The sequence below is a fragment of the Nycticebus coucang genome, chromosome 22 (genome assembly GCF_027406575.1).
Source record: "Nycticebus coucang isolate mNycCou1 chromosome 22, mNycCou1.pri, whole genome shotgun sequence".
Lineage (NCBI taxonomy): Eukaryota > Metazoa > Chordata > Mammalia > Primates > Lorisidae > Nycticebus > Nycticebus coucang.
Genome location: NC_069801.1, coordinates 58,543,222 through 58,566,719, shown reverse-complemented (window position 1 = coordinate 58,566,719; position 23,498 = coordinate 58,543,222). Strand labels below are relative to the sequence as shown.

At 43.5% G+C, this 23,498-nt stretch overlaps 1 protein-coding gene across 6 annotated transcripts in view; it reads right to left on the bottom strand.

Annotated features, from left to right (window-relative positions):
* Nucleotides 1–23,498, bottom strand: part of NFIA (nuclear factor I A) — a 406,685-nt gene that overhangs the window by 107,922 nt on the left and 275,265 nt on the right. For 3 of the 6 annotated variants that reach the window (XM_053576699.1, XM_053576701.1, XM_053576700.1), the window contains exons 5-6: nucleotides 16,924–17,041; nucleotides 10,761–10,888 (exon numbers count right to left, since the gene is read on the bottom strand). In XM_053576699.1, coding sequence (XP_053432674.1) covers nucleotides 10,761–10,888; nucleotides 16,924–17,041 — 246 coding nt within the window. Of the gene's footprint in view, nucleotides 1–8,468; nucleotides 10,614–10,760; nucleotides 10,889–16,923; nucleotides 17,042–23,498 lie in introns of those variants that run through there. The other 3 variants (XM_053576703.1, XM_053576704.1, XM_053576702.1) reach the window with 3 other exon arrangements.

Sequence of the window (23,498 nt, the reverse complement as noted above, 5' to 3'; positions counted from 1 at the left end):
CCCAAGTAACTGGGACTACAGGCGCCCACCACAACGCCTGGCTATTTTTTGGTTGCAGTTTGGCTGGGGCCGGGCTTGAACCCACCACCCTCGGTATAAGGGGCTGGCGCCTTACCGACTGAGCCACAGGCGCCGCCCAAAACTTTCTAAGCAAGAAGACAATGGTCATCTACCTTTAATCTACTTAAACAGAACAATTTCCAGCCCAGAATTCTGTACCCTGCTAAGCTAAGCTTAAAAATTGACGGAGAAATCAAATCATTTACGGATATACAATCATTGAGGAAATTTGCCACAAGACCAGCTCTACAGGAAATACTTCAACCTGTTCTGCACACTGACCACCACAATGCATCAGCAGCAAAGTAAGAACTCAGAAATTAAAGGACAGAACCTAACCTCCACACTGTTGCAAAAGATAAAACTAAGCAATGGACTCTCACAAAATAAGACGAATAGAATACTACCACACTTATCAATTATCTCAATAAATGTTAATAGCTTGAATTCCCCACTGAAGAGACATAGATTGGTTGACTGGATTAAAAAACACAAGCCATCCATCTGCTGTCTGCAAGAAACACACCTGGCTTCAAAAGACAAATTAAAGCTCCGAGTCAAGGGTTGGAAGACAATTTTTCAGGCAAATGGCATTCAGAAGAAAGGAGGAGTTGCAATCTTATTTTCAGATACATGTGGATTTAAAGCAACTAAAGTCAAAAAAGACAAAGATGGTCACTTTATATTGGTCAAGGGAAAAATACAACAAGAAGACATTTCAATTCTAAATATTTATGCACCCAATTTAAATGCTCCCAGATTCTTGAAACAGACCTTACTCAATCTGAGCAATACCATATCTGATAATACCATAATAACAGGGGACGTTAACACTCCTCTTACAGAGCTGGACAGATCCTCTAAACAGAAATTAAACAAGGATATAAGATATTTAAATGAGACCCTAGAACAACTGTGCTTGATAGACGCATATAGAACACTCCACCCCAAAGATAAAGAATATACATTCTTCTCATCACCCCATGGAACATTCTCCAAAATTGATCATATCCTAGGACACAAACCAAGTATCAACAGAATCAAAAGAATTGAAATTTTACCTTGTATCTTCTCAGACCATAAGGCACTAAAGGTGGAACTCAACTCTAACAAAAATGCTCGACCCCACACAAAGGCATAGAAATTAAACAATCTTCTGTTGAATAACAGATGGGTGCAGGAAGAAATAAAACAGGAAATCATTAACTTCCTTGAGCATAACAACAATGAAGACACAAGCTACCACAACCTGTGGGATACTGCGAAAGCGGTTTTGAGAGGAAAATTCATCGCTTTAGATGCCTACATTTGAAAAACAGAAAGAGAGCGCATCAACAATCTCATAAGAGATCTTATGGAATTGGAAAAACAAGAACAATCTAAGCCTAAACTCAGTAGAAGAAAAGAAATATCCAAAATCAAATCAGAGATCAATGAAATTGAAAACAAAAGAATCATTCAGAAAATTAATGAAACAAGGAGTTGGTTTTTTGAAAAAATAAATAAAATAGATAAACCATTGGCCAGACTAACGAGGAATAGAAAAGTAAAATCTCTAGTAACCTCAATCAGGAATGATAAAGGGGAAATAACAACTGATCCCACAGAGATACAAGAGATCATCTCTGAATACTACCAGAAACTCTATGCCCAGAAATTTGACAATGTGAAGGAAATGGATCAATATTTGGAATCACACCCTCTCCCTAGAGTCAGCCAGGAAGAAACAGAGCTCCTGAACAGACCAATTTCAAGCACTGAGATCAAAGAAACAATAAAAAATCTTCCAACCAAAAAAAGCCCTGGTACAGATGGCTTCACTCCAGAATTCTATCAAACCTTCAAGGAAGAGCTTATTCCTGTACTGCAGAAATTATTCCAAAAAATTGAGGAAGAAGGAATCTTCCCCAACGCATTCTATGAAGCAAACATCAACCTGATACCAAAACCAGGAAAAGACCCAAACAAAAAGGAGAATTTCAGACCAATCTCACTCATGAATATAGATGCAAAAATTCTCAACAAAATCCTAGCCAAAAGATTACAGCTTATCATCAAAAAAGTCATTCGTCATGATCAAGTAGGCTTCATCCCAGGGATGCAAGGCTGGTTTAACATACGCAAGTCCATAAACGTTATCCACCATATTAACAGAGGCAAAAATAAAGATCACATGATCCTCTCAATAGATGCAGAAAAAGCATTTGATAAAATCCAGCATCCTTTTCTAATTAGAACACTGAAGAGTATAGGCATAGGTGGCACATTTCTAAAACTGATTGAAGCTATCTATGACAAACCCACAGCCAATATTTTACTGAATGGAATAAAACTGAAAGCTTTTCCTCTTAGAACTGGGACCAGATAAGGTTGTCCTCTGTCACCTTTACTATTCAACATGGTGTTGGAAGTTCTAGCCAATACAATTAGGCAAGACAAGGAAATAAAGGGAATCCAAATGGGAGCAGAGGAGGTCAAACTCTCCCTCTTTACTGATGACATGATCTTATACTTAGAGAACCCCAAAGACTCAACCACAAGACTCCTAGAAGTCATCAAAAAATACAGTAATGTTTCAGGATATAAAATCAATGTCCACAATTCAGTAGCCTTTGTATACACCAATAACAGTCAAGATGAGAAGCTAATTAAGGACACAACTCCCTTCACCATAGTTTTGAAGAAAATGAAATACCTAGGAATATACCTAACGAAGGAGGTGAAGGACCTCTATAAAGAAAACTATGAAATCCTCAGAAAGGAAATAGGAGAGGATATTAACAAATGGAAGAACATACCATGCTCATGGACGGGAAGAATCAACATTGTTAAAATGTCCATACTTCCCAAAGCAATCTACCTATTCAATGCCATTCCTATCAAAATACCAACATTGTGCTTTCAAATTTGGAAAAAATGATTCTGCGTTTTGTATGGAACCGGAAAAAACCCCGTATAGCCAAGGCAGTTCTTAGTAACAAAAATAAAGCTGGGGGCATCAGCATACCAGATTTTAGTCTGTACTACAAAGCCATAGTGGTCAAGACAGCATGGTACTGGCACAAAAACAAAGACATAGACGCTTGGAATTGAATTGAAAACCAAGAAATGAAACTGACATCTTACAACCACCTAATCTTCGATAAACCAAACAAAAGCATACCTTGGGGGAAAGACTCCCTATTCAATAAATGGTGTTGGGAGAACTGGATGTCTACATGTAAAAGACTGAAACTGGAACCACACCTTTCCCCACTCACAAAAATTGATTCAGAATGGATAAAGGACTTAAATTTAAGGCATGAAACAATAAAAATCCTCCAAGAAAGCATAGGAAAAACACTGGAAGATATTGGCCTGGGGAAAGACTTCATGAAGAAGACTGCCATGGCAATTGGAACAACAACAAAAATAAACAAATGGGACTTCATTAAACTGAAAAGCTGCTGTACAGCTAAGGAGACAATAACCAAAGCAAAGAGACAACCTACACAATGGGAAAGGATATTTGCATATTTTCAATCAGACAAAAGCTTGATAACTAGGATCTATAGAGAACTCAAATTAATCCACATGAAAAAAGCCAACAATCCCATGTATCAATGGGCGAGAGACATGAATAGAACTTTCTCTAAAGATGACAGACGAATGGCTAACAAACACATGAAAAAATGTTCATCATCTCTATATATTAGAGAAATGCAAATCAAAACAACCCTGAGATATCATCTAACCCCAGTGAGAATGGCCCACATCACAAAATCTCAAAGCTGCAGATGCTGGCGTGGATTTGGAGAAGGGAACACTTTTACACTGCTGGTGGGACTGCAAACTAGTACAACCTTTCTGGAAGGAAGTATGGAGAAACCTCAAAGCACTCAAGCTAGACCTCCCATTTGATCCTGCAATCCCATTACTGGGCATCTACCCAGAAGGAAAAAAATCCTTTTATCATAAGGACACTTGCACTAGACTGTTTATTGCAGCTCAATTTACAATCGCCAAAATGTGGAAACAGCCTAAATGCCCACCAACCCAGGAATGGATTAACAAGCTGTGATATATGTATACCATGGAATACTATTCAGCCATTAAAAAAATGGAGACTTTACATCCTTCGTATTAACCTGGATGGAAGTGGAAGACATTATTCTTAGTAAAGCATCACAAGAATGGAGAAGCATGAATCCTATGTACTCAATTTTGATATGAGGACAATTAATGACAATTAAGGTTATGGGGGGGTATAGGCAGAAAGAGGGACGGAGGGAGAGGGGTGGGGCCTTGGTGTGTGTCACACTTTATGGGGGCAAGACATGATTGCAAGAGGGACTTTACCTAACAATTGCAATCAGTGTAACCTGGCTTATTATACCCTCAATGAATCCCCAACAACAAAAACAAAAAAAGACAAGAATTTTGAAAACAACTTAAAAAAAAATGTTGTTTCTCTACTTAATAATTGTGACAGGGACAGACGGTATGCTATTAAAGTCCTTGACCTCAAAAATGAGAACAACTTTCTCTTTGGGAAGAAGTTTATCTCTGAAAATTAAGGAAATGGCTACAACTATTTATTATTTATCAAACTTGACTTCAAAACTTTCACAGAACTGTTTGGAACTTCCAACATCTGGGATGATTTAATGATGTCTATTAATTGTTTTATAATCCCAAAATAATTGAAGTCATGTTAGAATTTTGAATATTTTTCTAGGGGACAAAATTTAAGTAGTCCCTTACACCCACATTCAAATGCAGTACTAAATTTCACTGAAAAATACTGTAATTTCATGTTTTTTCACAATAAAAAAAAATTAGGTTGACACCAGGTCTGCTGAAACTGACGGGTACATGTGTGTTCAATGCCCGGGGGGTCTCAGATCTGGAAGAGGAGCCACCCAGTCATCTGTGAAGCCCAGTGGATTCCTGTGTCAATTTGGGGTACAGAAAGAACCTGACAAAGGTTTACAGAACATCCACTGAGCTGCCTTGCAACTCAGGAAGAAACTCAGGAAGAAAACTTAAATTTATGTATTCTAGCACTGGACACCTAAGAGACAGGAGTCTCACTTTCAAGTGAAACGCAAATGTTCCTCAGTTGGATTCCAATCTAAACCCAGCTTAATTGGCACCTTTCAAAGAAAGTGTCCCTAATTCTCCATTCAGATTTAACAGCTCTCATCTTTTACTCCTGCAATACTTAACCCTGTCTGCTTTCAACTAGTGTCAGCTGCATAAGGCCGGTCTCCCTCCGTAACCCCCCAGTTACATTTCCCACCATTGGAGAATGCCAACTGAGCGGAAGTAACAGTCCCCATCAGAGACGGACCGGAAGTACAGTCCCCATCTCACAGGTGGTAGCTGACACCTGCGGAGACTCAGAGGTCTGGCGTTGGAGATGGAACTGGGAGTCATCCTTCTATTTACTGTGGACACTGCATAAAGTCCACTGTGTAAAGTCAGCACTTAGTGAGGACTCAGTGACTTGCCTTTAACTACAGGGATTAGATGACCCGCTGTTCTCCTTCACGCAGCAGGACTTATGCTGGAGATACAGGAGAAATGGGGATAAGAGAATTTTCTTTCTTGTGGGGATGTATATGGAGTCACCCAGAGTATAATATTGATTTCTACCTGTCTGGCTGGGGAACATTTATAGTTACAGTGGCTTCCAGACAAGTATTGAATGGGCCCATTCAATACTCTCAGCAGGTGTGGTCTCAGATCTGGAAGAGGAGCTCCCTCTGGAGGGAGGGTCAGCAGCTATTTTAATCAGTATGCTCCACATCCTACGGTGCACAGGCATCACCTGGATGGCTTGTTAAAATTCAGTCTGGGTGGGGCCTGAGATTCTTTCTGTATTTCTAATAAGCTCCTCTTGTCTCAGACCAAGTAGGAAGGGTCTGAAGTGTCTCATATGGGTGGTCGTTATACTTGTATAAGGGAAAATTTGATAGGAAAATCTAAAATTTTTCACAGGTAAATCGGGGCAGTTGCCTAAATTACACAAAATGTTCTATCAAGGATTCACTATTGGAATTCTTAATAGAGAGATCATAATAAAAAATTTGTCTTTAAAAGTAACAAAGAGTTATTTTTTCAAAAAAGGATTTGATTCACTTAAAGGACACCCTTTCAGGTGAGGGATACTTGTGATAAAGTTCGATACACAACTACCTGTCAATGGGGCCCTCTGCTGAGTGCCAGCGAACGTTTTGCTGACTACTTGCTACTAATTGGATTTGACTGCAAGCCTCCAAATTGAAAATACAGTAAATTCCAATTTGGAGAAGATTAATGGAGGCAAATTCTGCTTTAAAGTTTATTAAGAATATCCCAATTCTCTACTCTATGGCTTCATCATTCCATCAGTCAATACCGGTTGAGTATCTATTACATGCCAGACACTTCGGGGTGTTGGAGCAGTGGTGGGAAAGACCAAGTCCCACGTGCCCACAGCAGTCCCAGAGGGTGGAAACAGACCCTCACAGTGGAAACAAAACAGAAAGCAGGGTTATCAACCCTAGGGCACCCGAGGGAGGGGCAGTAGCTGTTTCCGATCACCGAGGTCTCCTTGAGGAAGTATTTGAATGAAGATGACCTGGATCCTGATGATGCTCTGACTTGAAGGGTGAATATGACACATTTCACTTTGCTAACACTAATGCTCTTCGTTCTATACTGGGTCCTGGACGTATTTAACAATCTAAAGTCTTTCCCTGGAATAGGCTGTATGACAGGGTTTAGGATAAGGAAAATTTTATTATGTTTTAACTTAAGTACACGTCTAGGACATGAGATCCTAAAATGGAAGTACATTTATGGTAAAATAGGTTATTGAGTATGGAAGACAAAATTTATAGTCTGAAGTCAGATTTGGTTTGAAATATGGACTGCAGATCCGTGGATTTACTACCTGTGTGGGCTTGGGCAACTCATTTAACCTTTTATGGTTCTTAATTTTCTTCTCTATAGAGGCAGAATCATTATATATTGCATATTTTAAGGGAGGTTTTTTTTTTTAAACTTGGTACACAGGAGGCACTTGATTGTAAGGAGACTTTTCACTGCCCTCTGAAGCAGCAGCATCTGACGCAGGTAGGCACTTCCCGGGGGTCTCCTGCCTACTGATTCGCACTGTCAATTTCTCTGCAACTCTTCATTTGTGCAGATAAATAAGACTCAATGGTACGCGCATTTTTGCTTGATAGAATTTCATAGGACTCATTTCATCAGTTCCTGATTAGCTTCAAAGCTTCGACTCCAACCCAGTTTTGAGATAACTGGGAAATGAAACTGAGTGGAAAAAACAAACGTGGTATTGTAAGAGAAGCAAAGGTCGGCCGAGGTTGTCTGATGTCTTTAAACTAACATCATCTTTAATCTCCTATGCCCTTCTTTCCAGATAATAGGAGCTGTGCGCTGTGAGTGCTGAGACACAGTAATGGGGAACAGGACACTACAACAGACATCTGAAAGGGTCCCTGTAATTTACTGCGTGTCTGCTTTGTTTCACTTTCCAAAGTCTTCCTGTTGCTCTAGGAAATTCGCCTCTTCTGGCAACAGCCGGCCCTCTTTTGCCCGGGGAGTCCTGAAAAAGCATTTGAGGGCAGGTAAACAGATGCCAGGCTCTCTGAGTGGGGAGCGAGCACAGGCCCCGCTTCCTGTGTGACAGCGAAGGGAAAAGCAAAGTACTCTTAGCATGTGTTTGAGAGAATTATCCTGAATACAGGCAACCAAGAAGCTGCTGCGTGCTCAGATACACAGAGCCCCCAACGTGGTTCTGAGGGAGATTTACGTGAGAGAGGACTAAAAGCCTCCTGCTGATTTCCTGCAGCCCTGGGGAGAAGCCCTACAGGCCTGGGTGAGTGTGGGAACCACAGACAGGGGCTCTCTGTGCCAAGAGGGGGATGGGCTTGACGGGAAAGCCCCCAAAAGGACCATCTGGCAGCATAAATTATCCATTAAAGTGGCTGGTGTGAGTTAATGACACCAAAGTCACCAGGAACATGTGCAACGCTCTTCAGCTGAGGGTTTTTTTTTAGATTTTTATTTTTTTATTTTTTTTTTATATATTTTTTTGTAGAGACAGAGTTTCACTTTATTGCCCTCGGTAGAGTGCTGTGGCGTCACACAGCTCACGGCAACCTCCAACTCCTGGGCTTAGGCGATTCTCCTGCCTCAGCCTCCCGAGAGGGCCTGGGGGGACATTAAAACTTCAGCTGAGTTTTAATGTCCCCCCAGGCCCTGCTGCAGTGACAACTTTCTATGCTGATATGGCCAAATGCAGATTTATTCACCGTCCTCTCCCACTCCCACAAACACACACCATGAAACTGTGCTTTTTTTTGGGGGGGTGGGGTGGGTAATGAAATGGGGATAAAGAATGGAGAATCAGTCCAGGAACATAATTGTGGGGGATTCTTTAAGAAGAAAATACATAAACACCGACATCTCCTAAAAAAGATTTAGCCCCTAACCTTTAGATGTCTAACAACAACAGAAGATACGCATACTTGAGGTGTTAACATTTATGAATCATAATAGGAATAAGATTGCTGTGATAAAGTCACTAGGTTAAAGTACACTGTATTAAACCAAATCTGCTGCCCCAAATAGACCCGTAAGCCCTTCTCACGGAGGGGCGTTTCTTGCACAACCACGCAGGACGGCGGCTCCAGTCTGCATAGAATGCATCCGTACAACAGTCCAGCGCAGGCGAGGATTTGATCTGATCTTCACTGGAGCAGGCGAATCGGCTAGGACTCTAATTAGCCTTTGAAAATGGGTTCAAAGAAATGGAACGTCTTTTAATTTTGTAATAGCACATACACTTTTCATCTGCTCTGTGCTGAGCTCATGCTGACGATGCGGTTAGCAGCAAGGAGGCGTCAGCATTTTCACGCTCATTTCCGCCTGGGTTTGCTTCTTAGCCACTTTAGGGAAACTGACGTGAACGCAGGGTGGGGTTCAGCTGATGTGTGACCTTTGGAGAAGCGGCACCGCACCGTGAGCATCTGGTTCTAATATTTAGAGAAAGAAGCTGCAGCAGGTTAATGCTACTATCTCTGCACTTCCCACACCACTGCAGTCAGGCCTGCATTTGGGTCTGTTGTCATCCCTGCTTGTGAATTCCTTAATCTTCCCATCCACCCTGGAGTTCCCAGAACCTGCACTGCGCCTCACACAGAGAAAACTTCCAGTGAAGACGGTTGAGTGAGTGAGTGAGTGGCGGGAGAGGAACAGGTGGAAGGAGTCAGGGGGAAATGTTTACATTTCAATAAAGGGAACAAGAGAAAAGACCCAGCCACTGGGGTGTGAACTGTTTAGTTTTATTTTGTTTTCAATTACGATCTAGTAAAACTAACTGGGGATAGGAGAGGGAAGGTACATTCTTCTGTGAACATTGACATTTCTGTAGATTACTACAGCCAGCACTACAACCAGCATAAAGAACTGTCACCTCCCAAACCTCCCTTGTGGTTGGTTTACAGGCACAGCCTCTGAGGGTTGTCTGTAATCCGAGCACTCTGGAGGCCGAGGCAGGTGGACTGCCTGAGTTCACGGGTTCCAGACCAGCCTGAGCAAGAGCGACCCCGTCTCTCAGGAGGCTGAGGCAAAAGAATCACTTAGAGGTTGCTGTGAGCTATGACGCCATGACACTCTCCTGAGGGTGACAAAGTGAGGGTCTCTCAAAAAATAAAAACCAAAAACCAGGGAGGAGAGAAGTGAGCTAAGATTTGTAAAAGAAAGAGTTGGTTCAGAGGTTTTCTTGGTGTTTATCTACTATTGTAGGGAATTGCTCCAAGGAAGTGGAAGGATAGCCAGGGAATATTTTTTATATACTTACCCTACACTAGGTATAATTTTCAGATGGGTTGTGAATGTTACCTTATTTAAATAGCTATTATTACCAACAGATTACAAAAATGCAGACACATGATCAGGGAGATTAGGTAATTTGCCCACAATCACACAGCCAGCAAGGATGGAAGCCAGGACATACTCCGTCCACTTCCACACTCTATGAGGCCTGGAAGTGATATTAAAAGCTATTCTGTGTCCACTTGTCATCTCACACTTGGGAAGGCTTTGGAGAAGATTCCCTCTCATCCTTGTGGAAACAGACACTGATGAAAGTTTCAGAAGGCTTTTGTCATCATAATTATTCACATTATTCTCAAGACTCCTGAACTAGACTACTCCAGGGGTCATTTGCTTCATTTAGTACAGTTGGGCATAAAGATAGTTGCCCCAATGAAATAGAAAAAAACAATCATGATATCCAGTAATCGGAAAAATATATTAAAAAGCCTTCTCTTTATATAAAAATCTGAATATAAATCATAGCACAAGGAACCCATTTTACCTTTCCAACATTATTAATCCAGTTGAAAGAGTTGATAGGTTAAAAATCTAAAGCGAAGACAGTGAAAAGGCCACAGCAAAGCCCCGCCCAGGCTGGACCGTGGTGTGGCTGGGGATGTCAGAGTAGAGGCCGTACACCATCCCCGAGGTCATCTGTTTCAGCAGAATCACTGCGCACCCTCCTGTAAATGTGGCAATGGGATTATAGCGCCTAGCGGTGTCCACCTTGAAAAACATCGACCGCCTTGAGCTCCTTTCCCTCCCCCTGGTGCAGCGCAGGGGACCCACCCACGGTTGACCGCCTGGTGTTGGCCACCCCGACCTCTTACCTTGCTCCACTTCATGCCACCCGCTTGACTGGCTGCCGCTTCCTGGGGAGCGCCCCTGGCCAGTATAGAACGGCTCTTCACCGGGACTGTCCATCTCGTCCTCCACAGACTTGAGGCGCTTTGTGGAGCTGAAATAACAAACAGCAGCATATTTAAGAGCAATACAAACCACCTCTCCCTGGGACACGGCACCTCTGGTTGAAAGCAAGCTGAGGGAACGGAGCTGGGCAGTGCCGTGTAGCTCTGGGCCTCTTTTCAGGTCTTGTCCAGCTGAGCGAGTCACTGGAGGCAGAACCAGGTCTTGGGTCTGTGTGTACAAGTGTCTGGTTTGGTTTTTATTGTCACTCTGGTTCCTGCTACTACCACAGCCTGTCCCCTTTTCCTCGGAGGACCTGCTGCCGGCTCCGCCCGGAAGGGCTGGTAGAAAGCCCACGTTTTTCCTAACTCCGCAGGCGGTGGCTGGGGCCTGGCCATCAGCATTTCCCTAGACAGCAATCCAATCCCGCGAGAGCCCCAGGACCCACGAACCTTCAGGAAAAGACGGGACGGCCCTTTTGTGCCATGTTTGCCCATCCTCTGTTTATTCATTTAAAAAACATTTCCTACACAGCTAGTCCAGGTCTTGCTCTACACACTAGAGATGAAACAGTGAACAAAACAGATAAAAACGGGAGGAAGGAGTATGTCGGCCTGTGGGAATGAGGACATGGAAAAAGAGTGGCCCGGTGACCTGCACGGGTTTCCTCTATGCTGAGATTACAAAAACGAAGTTTTATTCCACCAGGGTACGGATATTTGCTTTTCGGAGAAACTTCCAGAATGTATCTCATTTCCTCCAGTTGAAGGACTGAATTTTTTTCCCAATTTCAGGTTTCAGGGGTGAAAAGTAGTAAAACGCTACCCAGGTGCTATTCTTGTTCTCACAGCCTCAACTGACAAAGCCCCATGTGCCACCAGAACAGGCAGCGTTTGTCACTAGTGGGCACGCTGGTTGGGAAGCCTCCTCCTTGTGCATGGGGTGCAGAAGTTTTCATCAAATACCTGCTGTGCACACCCAGCGAGCCTGGTGCTGTGCTAAGTTCTGGGATACAGGGGAGGGTCAGACAGGGCCCCCATCTCCTCAGACCAAGACAGACAGGGGCCCACACCTGTGTCAAGAGGAGTCCAGGCGTCATGATGGATGCTTGTACAGGGCAGAGCTGGCCACACAGTGGAGGAGAAAATGGCAGGCCAGCCTGCGGGGCGGTAAAGCCTCCCCACAGGAGATCACTCCGGAGCCGTCTTTGAGACTGTCAAGGAGACAGGAGAGGAGAGCCAGGCAGGCATTTGGCTGATGGGACACTCAGGAGGCCATGTGGGTTTTCAAAATACTGAAATATTTCTTCAGCAATTGGTAAACTGTCATTGTCTCAAGCCCACATTTCTTCCAACTTTTCCTCCCCTTCTCTGCCCTAGGACACCCTTATTGTCCCAAACTAAGGGGTTAATGTCTGGCCCCTCAGGAACACCCCAGGACCTGGCCCCAGCCCTGCAGCAGGAAGCATCTGTTCTAACTGGTATTCTTGAGTCACACAGGTTATCAGATATTGTGCACCCCCTCAGGAGGGAGGCGGGTATCAGGCAGAAGCAACATCAGGAGCAAAGTGTGATACGGGCAGAGAAGTGCCAGCTGTTTCGGATGGCTGCGGGGAAGGAGGGGCGCAGAGAGAGAGGAGGGTGGAGGCTGCAGAAGACATCGTATGTCTGGACTCCATCCTGTGAGCAGGGGAGACTCCCCAAAACAGTCTAAACAGGGACTGACCCGGGAGTTTTATTTTAGGAAAGTTACTCTGGTAATTGTACAAATGATGGACTTAGAAAGGCAAAGGGAAGAGGATGGAGACCAGGGGCAGGGATACAGTTAAGAAATAACAGCAGCAAAGTCTGAATGAAAAAATGGAGGGCCTAATGTAAGGCAAAAAATTCTAGTGATTAATGTTGGCGTCCCAGTGTTCTCAGCCACTAAGCTCCACTCTCATGAAAGCCAGGCTACAGGAAAGCATCATAAACGTACCACACTAGCTTAGCACGACACACACAAAGGAAATGCCTTCAATACCTTATGGAATATTCTTCGCTTGGCTTTCCTCAAGGTTCAATGAAAAAATCATGCTTGAAGAACTTTTCTATATTTTACATAAAATGACATCTAATAGAAGCCTTCTATAAAAGAGTACATACAAAACATTCCTTATAATATGTAACCAGGAAAATGTGCTTTCTTTGAACAGATTTATTCTATTTTCTTTTATTAGAAAATACACGTTATTCCACCCACCGCTTCCCCTCCTTGCCCGGCAACCAAGAAGCTCAGAGCTACACCTGAACATAACTCCTGCTTTAGATTCCGATAATAACCATCTCGTCTACCTTTTCACATAGATTCTGGCCTCTCTTCCCATATGTAATATCATCTGCTGCGTTTGAACCCTGAAGGCCACTTGAAATTTCCATGGAAACTGGAAGAATACATATTGGAAAAAAGTAAATATTTCCCCGAAGTACCCTGGCAAATGTAAGATGTAAGACACACAGGAAAAAACCATTTTCCTTTTTTCTTCTTCTTTTTTTCTTAAATCTGTAGTGTCTACTATGACTTCTGGTTAATAGCAGATGCTCAGAAACTGCTAAACTAGGCTAATGATTTCAACACGGCGTCTGAGTACCTGTGGCAAGGACACAGCCCCACGTCACGGTTCAATGAGAGCCACCCCAAAGGCCAGCTCCACTGTCCATCATTCTGAGTCTTTAAAGCTTTTGATTTCCTTGGTTCCCTCCAACAGAATGCGAATGCTCCAAGCAGGTATTAAATCCTAACGCTGAAAGATTCTGGAGTTAACAGCTGATATCTTAGTTTGAAAGCAGGGACTTTCGGGAGCTGATACAAGAGAACTGTTTGGAGGCTGGAGAAACAGGATGAAGGAGAGGTGAGACCAGGAGGGACAGGTGACAGCTTCCGGGACAGCACTTACTGACTTCGTAGACTCAACACTTGGTTTATTTTGATGAAGTTTTTTGGAATAAAAAATATATTTTATATCTATTTTTATATTACCCTTTTCAAGATTTTGCAGATGTTTACTCTAAAGGGGCAGAAAACTTACAATTAATACCAATCAATCTTATTTATTTACCTATCGATCTCACTTTCGGAAATGAATCAGCCATTGATTTCGGTTTCTTGTCTCGACTTACTTTTTTTTTCTGTAGAGACAGAGTCTCACTGTACCGCCCTCGGGTAGAGTGCCGTGGCATCACACGGCTCACAGCAACCTCTAACACTTGGGCTTACACAATTCTCCTGCCTCAGCCTCCCAAGCAGCTGGAGGGACTACAGGCGCCCGCCACAACGCCTGGCTATGTTTTTGTTGCAGTTTGGCCGGGGCTGGGTTTGAACCCGCCACCCTCGGCATATGGGGCCGGCGCCCTACTCACTGAGACACAGGCGCTACCCTTGTCTCTCGACTTTCTAACATACTGATCCTATTCTCTCAGAAATATTTGAGGAAAACAGGAAAGTATTAGTAAGATCTCTACATAAAAGAGAGGGCAAACTTTCTCCAAAGGAGTGGTACGGCATCTCTTCTTGTGCCTGGAATTTGTTCTTGTATTCCTAGCAATGAAACCTAAAAATTAAGGTGAGAGTATTACCTTAATTCCAAGTATCTGCTTAATTACTACTACGTATAAAGTGCACAGGCCTTATTCAACATCCTTAGGACTACAAGATGCCACTTCACTGAGCATTCATATTGCCCCAAACTGAAAATTTTCATTTGCTTGCCAGTACCTACCACTAGATTGTAAAGCCCCTTTCACTTGACCTTAGGCGAGTCTGCACAGCGCTGAGGACAATATCAATCTCAGTAACATTTGCTGCTGATTTGGAAGGCAGAAGGTGTACACATATGAACAATAGTGAGAATAGTTCAAGGTAGCAAATGCTGAGTGTCAGGGAAGAGGAGATGCTAAAAATGCCTTTCTTAGGGCCTCATATTCTGCTGTTCCTTACTAGAAGAATCAGCTCTGTTCCTAAGAGAACTCTGTGTGAGTTCTCTTTTAAAAGAGAACTTTTAAAACAGCCTGTTTTTAAAGTTCTAACAGACTTGACCTTGAGAGGAGACTCTGCCCTTTACAAGGACTGCCCCTTCGGGGAAGTTACTTCACTGTTCTGAGCTTTGTGTTGTTTTCCGTTGTTTAAATGGCAACACCGTCTCTGTTGTAAAACTGTTTGTGAAGATTTAGATCAGATCAGGTATGTAAAGCCTGCCTTACTACAGTGCCTGCCACAGAGCAGGTGAGCGACTAGTACCGGTGAGACATGAATAGATAGTGATCGATGGATGAAGTTTTCTGTATATAAATCCAGGCTATTCTTTGGGGCACATTTTCTAACCTGTACACAGATAAATTCTGCTGAATCCATGTATTTAAAGATTTTTTAAAAAATCCTAGGACCAGTCTAGTGAGAGAAAAACAAACATATTACTGAGTTATTAACTTCTGATGCTGTTTATAATTAGCTCCTTATCAGGTTAGCTATTTGCCGAATAGGAGAATGATACCAGCCTTTCAAATGGAATTAATAACCAGCTTTTCTCTCTGAGAGCCATAACAAAAGATAATAAAACATAGCTGATATGTTTTATTATAGAAGTGTGCAAAAAGGGAGGAAGTGAGGAACACTGCTTGGACGTGCGTGGCACATGTCGAGTGCACATATGAAAAACAAACAGCCCCTAAACTTTGAATTTAATCACTGCCCACAACTATTTGCAAAGCTCTTTCGTGTTGACTGAACGCAGTGACACACAATGTCTTTTCCATCAGCAAACACTAGCAATCCTCAAAATGTATTAACACCCGAATGTATTCATAATCTCGTTCTGCTATTATGAATGTACTTTGGATTTGATACTGCCCCCACCCTCCACCCCAGGGGCTGACACAACAGTAAAGGGGAACTTTTAAACAACACAGAAGATGGTGATAGGATGTGGTGGTTATATTTAGAGAATAACTGTTTCTGTAACCGCCTTTAACGTGTTAGTAGGGACTAGGTTGATTTTTTTTTTAAAAGTAATAATGTTTAAAACATATAAAGGCAAGGTAAGAAAGTGTCTACCAAGGAAAACGTCTATCAACAGGCCATGGTTTTAAATCGTAGAACTCGTGTACTTGCTTTAGGCGGAATACACCCTTGTCAAATGTTTTTCTGCAAAGTACACAAACATTAAAGACCGTTCTGCACCATTCTTTTCTTTGTTGTCACAGTCCAGTGCTAAAGCCAATTTGTGAAAGAATACTGTGGGTTTAATGCCTAATCCCTTTCCCTCTGCTATGGGTTATCTCAGAGACAATAGGATCTTGCAAAATGCTTCATTTTGATTTTGGCTTTGTGACTTTTGGGGATCGAGGACCCCAGAATCATTATTGCCTGGTGCTTCCAGCTTTACATTTTTAAGGTCTCCCGGTGCCATGGGGTCTACGGTCCGGCCCCACCCTCCTGTCTGACGGCAGTCACTCGTATTCCCTCACATGAGGATATCAAATAGGTTTCATCTTTCAGGACAACTCTAATAAACTGGATTTTGAGACCTTTGGGGGCTCAGTAGGAAAGCAGCTGGGACTGAAGTATAAGGTCTGCTGTGAGCTTGTAAGGACTGGACTGGAGTCACCAGTGCCTGCTTCCCTTTGCTGCTGTCAAGCCGTGTCCTCCGTTTCTGAGAACATGCTGGGCTCATCACCCGTCCTCCTCATGCCTGTGCTATGTTATCGCCTGCCCAGAGTTCCCTTCCCTTTCCCGTTTCATTTCACCAACCCTGACCAACATTTAGAGGTGAGCACAAGGGACTCTTTTTGGATAAAGCCACATTTAACTATTTTTAGCCCATGCTGCATAATCTAACTTACCATTTTTTCTTGTTGTGTGTATTTGTGTGTGTGTATTTTCCCCTGCCACACATACATTTGGTTTATCTCCCCGGTGAGATTGTTGGGGCTGCACCCACTCCTCTGGCATCCTCTATCCCTACAGACATGTTGCCAAATGCCCAGCAGGCCCAGGTGAGACTCACGGTGTCGCCTACGCAGCAGGACCTCTCAGAGCCGCCAATCACATTACCTCGTGGAGGACGTGCTGGGTAAAGACCTCCTCATGGCTCCGGGACTCATGCTGTAGTATGAAGAACTTTCCAAATCTGAGAGAGAAAAATTGGGGCCAGTTCCTGCAGCTATTGGTGCTAGAATTAAAAAAAAAACAAACAAAAACAAAACAAAAAACAAAAATCCGTTAAGTTCTGTGAATAAAAGGTCAAGGACAGCATATTTCAGTGTTGCATGCAGCACATTATTTTGCACTGAAATGGTAAATCAATCCACCACTCTGATTTCTGGGACTGTTGATGATAAATGTAGCCCACACCAGAAAGGCGTACTTTTTCTGACGTACCTTTCACCTTTTCTCTGCATGTAACAGTAAACTGCCACCAAGGTTCCAACATCCTTGGATGCTTTCAACAAAAATACCACTCTATGGATTGGCGTTAAACTTTCCTTGAATGACTACCCAAGACATTCCCTAGGCTCTCTGATTTTTGTCTGATCCTGAGAATGTCTACTCATTTTTATTTTGGAATTCTGTTCTGAACGTTTGTGAAAACAAATCCACTTTTCTAGGCCACTCACTGTCGATTTCTTGCGATGTGATGTATGATTTCTCTTTACTTCCAATCACCCCCACACCCTGTACACACTGTTATCTTAGTACTTGTCCAACCTTGTAATTTAAGGCAGGGAGCCACAGTTTTGTAGATAAAAGTTTCAATGGAGCACAGGCAGACTCATCAGTTCCCACACAGCCTGTGCCTGCTGCCACACCACACCGCCAGAGACCAGCAGACATGACAGAGACCATGTTGCCCACCGAGCAGGGATACTCATCATTGAGCTCTTCATAAAAGAAAGTGCTCACCTCTGATTTAACTTTGATTATATGTGATTTTCAGAGATGACCCTTATGTGAGATCGAGTCCCTGTACTTTCTGGTATCTAAAGGTTTACAGTAGCTTAGTAAGTATTCTTTGATTAAATAAATAACATCTACCCTTTAATACATCTCTGTAAAATTAGTAATGTGCCTATAGTAGTGCAAATAATCTCTTTTACAAGTTTATGCAAAAGCAGAAACAATAATTGCTTGTATTGAGGTGCTGCTTTGGGAGTTAAGTCCATGGAAGAGGTTATATAATTAACTAAATGAATTACGGGTTAATATTCATCAGAAGTAAGGGTAACTAGAAGCACCATGAATCAGGAGCACTTTCATTCATTCGACAAATGATTACTAAGAGGGAGCCTGCTATTGCCATGAACTGGGCAAGGAAGGCGCTTAGATGAAAGACATGGTCCCTGCCCTAAAACAGAGGCGACAGCCTGACTGACCAGCTTACGGAAGGTCTGAGAAATCCTTTGACAGAGTTACCTACAGTGTAGTGGTGTCCTGACAAACCCATGGTAAACTGAAAATACTGCCAGTCGGAAATGCATTTAATACATCTAACCTCCTGAACGTTACAGCAGGGCCTGGCCTACCCCAGACATGCTCATAACACTTCCACTGGCCTACAGCTGGACAAAATCACCTAAGCCTGTTTCATAACAAAATGCTGAGCACCTCACATAATGTATTTAACACTGAAAGTGATAGACGGAATGGGGGCACTACTTGAAGTATGGCGTCCACAGTTTGCATGTCATTCTCACACCATCGTAAAGCGGAAGAATACTAAGTCAAAATGTCTTACTTTGGACACCACCTGCATTCTTCCCAAATTGACATGGTTACACGAAAATGGATATTTAATCCGGCTTGGGGATAAGAGGTTTAGGAGAGTAAGAAGGCCTCAGAGAATGTAGTGTCGGGGAATAAGGTGGAGAGAACACACAGGAACTGCGTAGCAGGGTGTGTGTGTGTCTGTGTGTGTGTGTGTGTGTGTGGCTTTCCAGGTGCAGCAGGCAGTGTGCAGCTGACAGAGCCTGAAGTATGAGCCTGGCACGGTGACTCAGCACACAGCACCCGGGGGGAGAGGAGTGGTCACAGTCAGGTCCTAAAAGATCTGATTGTCTCAAAAAATAAAAAGCCCGAGTCACACTATGTTGCCCTGGGTCAGTACAGTGCTGTGGCGTCGCAGCTCACAGCAACCTCAAACTCTCAGGCTTAAGTGATTCTCTTGCCTCAGCCTTCCAAGTAGTTGGGACTACAGGCACCTGCCACAATGCCTGGCTATTTGTTTTTTTTTTTTTTTTAGTTGTCACTGTTGTTTGGCAGGCTGGGGCTGGGTTCAAACTCACCAGCCCTGGTATATGTGGCCGGAGCCCTAATAGCTGAGCTATGGGTACAGAGCCCTGATAGGCTTTTTAAAAGAACATTAGTTGAAATTCAGCAGATTCCCAAGTTTATAAACTATTAAAGAACGAATCACACGCTACTCTTACTGGGAATGGCGGGGGTTCTACACCAGGGGCTGTCAGTAAACACTGGTCAAACAGAATTGGTTACAGCATTGAATTTCATTCATTAGTCACAGGAGAAGCAGCACAGTGGGGGAATGCTATCATCCAATGCGTGTTTTTAACCTAGAAAGATCACCTGTTGTGAAGGCAGGTTTGGGGTGGTTGAAGAATATGTTCAGAAAACCAGAGAGACCACTGGGGCCATTTCACAAAGTAACGTGTGGGGATGGGGACGTGGACTCGAAGAAGGCTGAGGTAAGTTGTCAGAAGTGAGAATCGAGACGTGTTCATGGCTTCACTCTCAGAAGAACAGAAAAGGGGAACTACGAGACGATTCCCAGAATTAGTGCTTAGGAAATGGGTCAACTGTGGTAGTGCCACCATGGAACCATGGAGTCAGTGAAGGTCTGAGGGGATATGATGATTTCTAAGATCAAATGCTCAACTGTTTAATTAACAGCAATGAATAAACCTTAATCGTGGTCATGGCTAAGAAACGGAAAACTCCGAGACTCACACTGACTTTCTGAAACTCATTGATTGCTTTTCCCTTTTGGCTAAGATCAAGTGTACTTGCTCAAATTCAGACACATCTCTAAGCGACAGGATCTAATGGAAGAAAGGCCTCAAGTTCAAGAACAAATGGAGAGGCTTGACAACAAGTGTAAACACTTAAAAATTTCACTAGTCATTCCTTCATTTGCTTTTTGTATTACATTCATTTGCATAATTTCTCCTTTTATTACATGATATTTTATGTATGAAATAGGCCGTGGAGGGGGGGTGGGAGAAGATTACTCAAATAAGGGCCCAGACAGATCACTCATCACCACTCTCCAGCCTGACACGCACTAGGTATTTCTGACACTTTGTGCCTTCCTGGAGCTTAAAGTCACACCTCTCATTAGCTAAAGGAGAGTGACTGAGGCTGATCAGTGTCAGAGCTCTGGATTCAGATGTTCTGCACGAGTTTCAGATGGAGTGGATGCCTCAGCTGGGTGGAGAAGCCACATCATTCCTGAGCACAGAGGATGCTGCATGGTTCTCACCCTCTTGCTCTTGGAAGGAGAGAAAGAGCAAAACGTGAGTGTGAGGACTTGACTGGCCCAAGAGAAGTCCGGGCCTCCCACCTGCTGGTGAGCATCAGCGGCTCTCACATCCCACACTTTCTCTACTCTGTTATCTAGCCTAGAAAAATGTCTTTTGCCTTGATTATCTGCTCCAAATGTCAAGGGAGCCAGAATAGGTGGAGGAAGAAAAACGCATGTGTAATAAATAACGCATCTGTCCCACTTTCAGATTCAAAAAATAATTAAACCCATGTAAATGCTCCTTAATTCGCACGTTTACTCCCTGAGAAGCACGTACTACCCACCAGTTACCACTGTAATGGTTACTTGGCAAAGGTGCCAGGTGGCCTGGCAATGGGGTGACACTTCCCAAAGTGCCTACCAGACATCCAGTGGGTAGCTTTAGAGCTTGGCAAACTCAGATATGTGTGCCTTGAATTTTTAACAATCAGAGCTCAGCTTGTTTGGATGGGCCTGACTCACTGGCACTGTCATCCACAGAGAAAGCCTCGTGTGTGACGGTGCCCTGTAACAGCGGGGCGTTCCCAGTGTCTCCAATCTGAAGAACAGAAAGAGCTTGTGACAAGTAATGAACAACGCCAGGGGTGGACGGTACAGGTTTTTCTGATTCCTATGAAGCTGTGTTTTATTTTATTTTATTTTTTTTTGTAGAGACAGTCTCACTTTATGGCCCTCAGTAGAGTGCCGTGGCCTCACACAGCTCACAGCAACCTCCAACTCCTGGGCTTAAGTGATTCTCTTGCCTCAGCCTCCCGAGCAGCTGGGACTACAGGCGCCCGCCACAACGCCCGGCTATTTTTTGGTTGCAGTTTGGCCGAGGCCGGGTTTGAACCCGCCACCCTGGGTATATGGGGCCGGCGCCTTACCGACTGAGCCACAGGCGCTGCCCGAAGCTGTGTTTTATTAAACAAACAATCTCATTAGGAGAGTATGCTTTTTAGATGAGAAGAACTAAGCCTTGGAATGAGATAAGTAACTTGCTCTCGGTTACAGAAAGACAAAAGTAGAGAGAGTCGGGGTTAAAATGTAGAGACGTCCAACCTGGAGAACTGGGCTTTTCCTCTCACACACCCTGACTCTCACACATGGCATTTGCCTTAAACGTGAGATATACTAATAAAAAGATACAGTGTCTCCGTCTCTGAAAGGTTTACAACCTAAGTAGAACACTGAAAGAATACCTGAATGTTCAACACAACACTGATTAAACCTCACAGGAGAACCGTGAAGAACACGCTAGGGAAGTTCGGAGGAGTAATAGATCCCGTTGGCTTATAAGATCAGAAAACAGTTTGATTCCAGGAAGAGTCGGCACTTAGGCTGAGCCTTCCAGGGACGGTTCAGGTTTAAAGAGGCCCAGAAGAGGACAGAAGAGGCTTTCTTGGTGAGTGATGAAGTACATGCGTGAGTCTGGAGACAGGAGATGTGTGACGGTTTTCGAGTGGGAGAGCCATCAGAGCGTGTGGTACCTCAGCAGCCTTCCCACAGCCGCCGGACGGAAAATGTACAAAGGGGCTAAGACTGCGCCAGTGGGGAAATCAGCTGGAAGGGAAGCAGAGGCCTCAACTAAGCTGCAGAGAAGGAAAAGAGAATTTTTACAACGGAGCTTTGACACAACCCCCAGGATAGTAAGCGGGTCTAAAAGAAGGGTATAAATAATTAAATAATCATATTCTTTTAAGAAATGTAAAATATCAACAACATGAATGTGGCACAGAATAGTTTTTCGCTAAAACCATGGTATTTATGTCTTTTTTTGCAAATGAAGAAATAAAAGTTGTTGAGGGTTAGGAGGGTTAAATAATTTGTCCAATGTCACTCGGATTCTGGCTTGGCCAGGACCCACACCTCTCACCCCGGGCTTCTGAGACTAAAGATGAACTTCCTCCTGGTGTGTGACAGAGGTTACGTAGCTGCGGCCAATCCAACGTGGGGATGTTAAGGAAGGACTGAACCAGACGCAGCACTCACTCTGTTCCACGTTGCCGTAACATATGATTTTTGTTCCATCTGTAATTGACTGTGGGCACCATCAGTCTTTAAGTATCTCATATGTGACATTTTCTTCCCAAGTAGATTTAGTTGCATTTTGATATCACCGGGTTTAAAAAAGTACTGGTCTGGGACTGGGAGAATTGTCTAAAGTCCCAACCCTGCTGGTAACCACCTGTGTAACTTGATTAAATTACTGAAACTCTTTGGGCCTCATAATTCTAATAATACTTATGATAAACCTGGAAACTGCCACTGCCACCGTGACTTAGTAAGCACTGTTACCAGGCCAGTGGCTGAGCTGAGGGCTCTAAAAACACCAGTCTATTCACTCCTCGCACCACCACCAGGAAGGAGCTGAGGCATGAAGAGGCTGAACAGCTCTTGCAGGTCATGAGGTCAGAGGCCAGATCACACGACCTTCCTCCCACAGGTCCTGGGGCTCCTTCTGGGTTCCTAAGATCTCACCCCAGTCTTATGGACACAGCTGATGATTAATAAACATTCTGAATTAAGGAGAGTAAACAATTATGCTCCCCATGTGCCTCCCCTAAATTTTAAACAATACAGAATTTATAGAACCCTATAAATCTCCCTAAGTGATAAGGAAGGGCCCCTTCACTTTCTCAAGCAATAGTCCAAGTACTTTAAGGTAGTCTGTGCCACTGAGTTTTTTCCTTAGAAGATTAACTTCTGGAAACCGTCTCTTCAGCTGTCACTTGTACATCATTGGTCCTCCCTGCCTCCTTGCCTGTCATGTGTAGAATGCAGTCTTTGCATCATATTTTAATAAATGGTTGGTTTGCTATTAAGGAATCATGACAGTCACGTGGGCCACTGGAAGAAAGGGGTTGCGTCAGTAGCCAACCCTCTTAACGACCTGCTCTTCTGCACACATTAGCAGTTCGATAAGGTTGTGGTTATTGAGCTTCTGCCATCCAGCAGAGATGAGCTGCTCAGGCCTGCATCGTTAGAAAGCGGGGATGATGGGAAAACATCTAGCCAAATGTTCTGGTTACTCTGCCTAGGAGATGACAGTGCACCCAGCTTCCAACTTGTTCAGCAGGAGGCGGCAAGGGCACTAACTAAATGACTGGCGTGT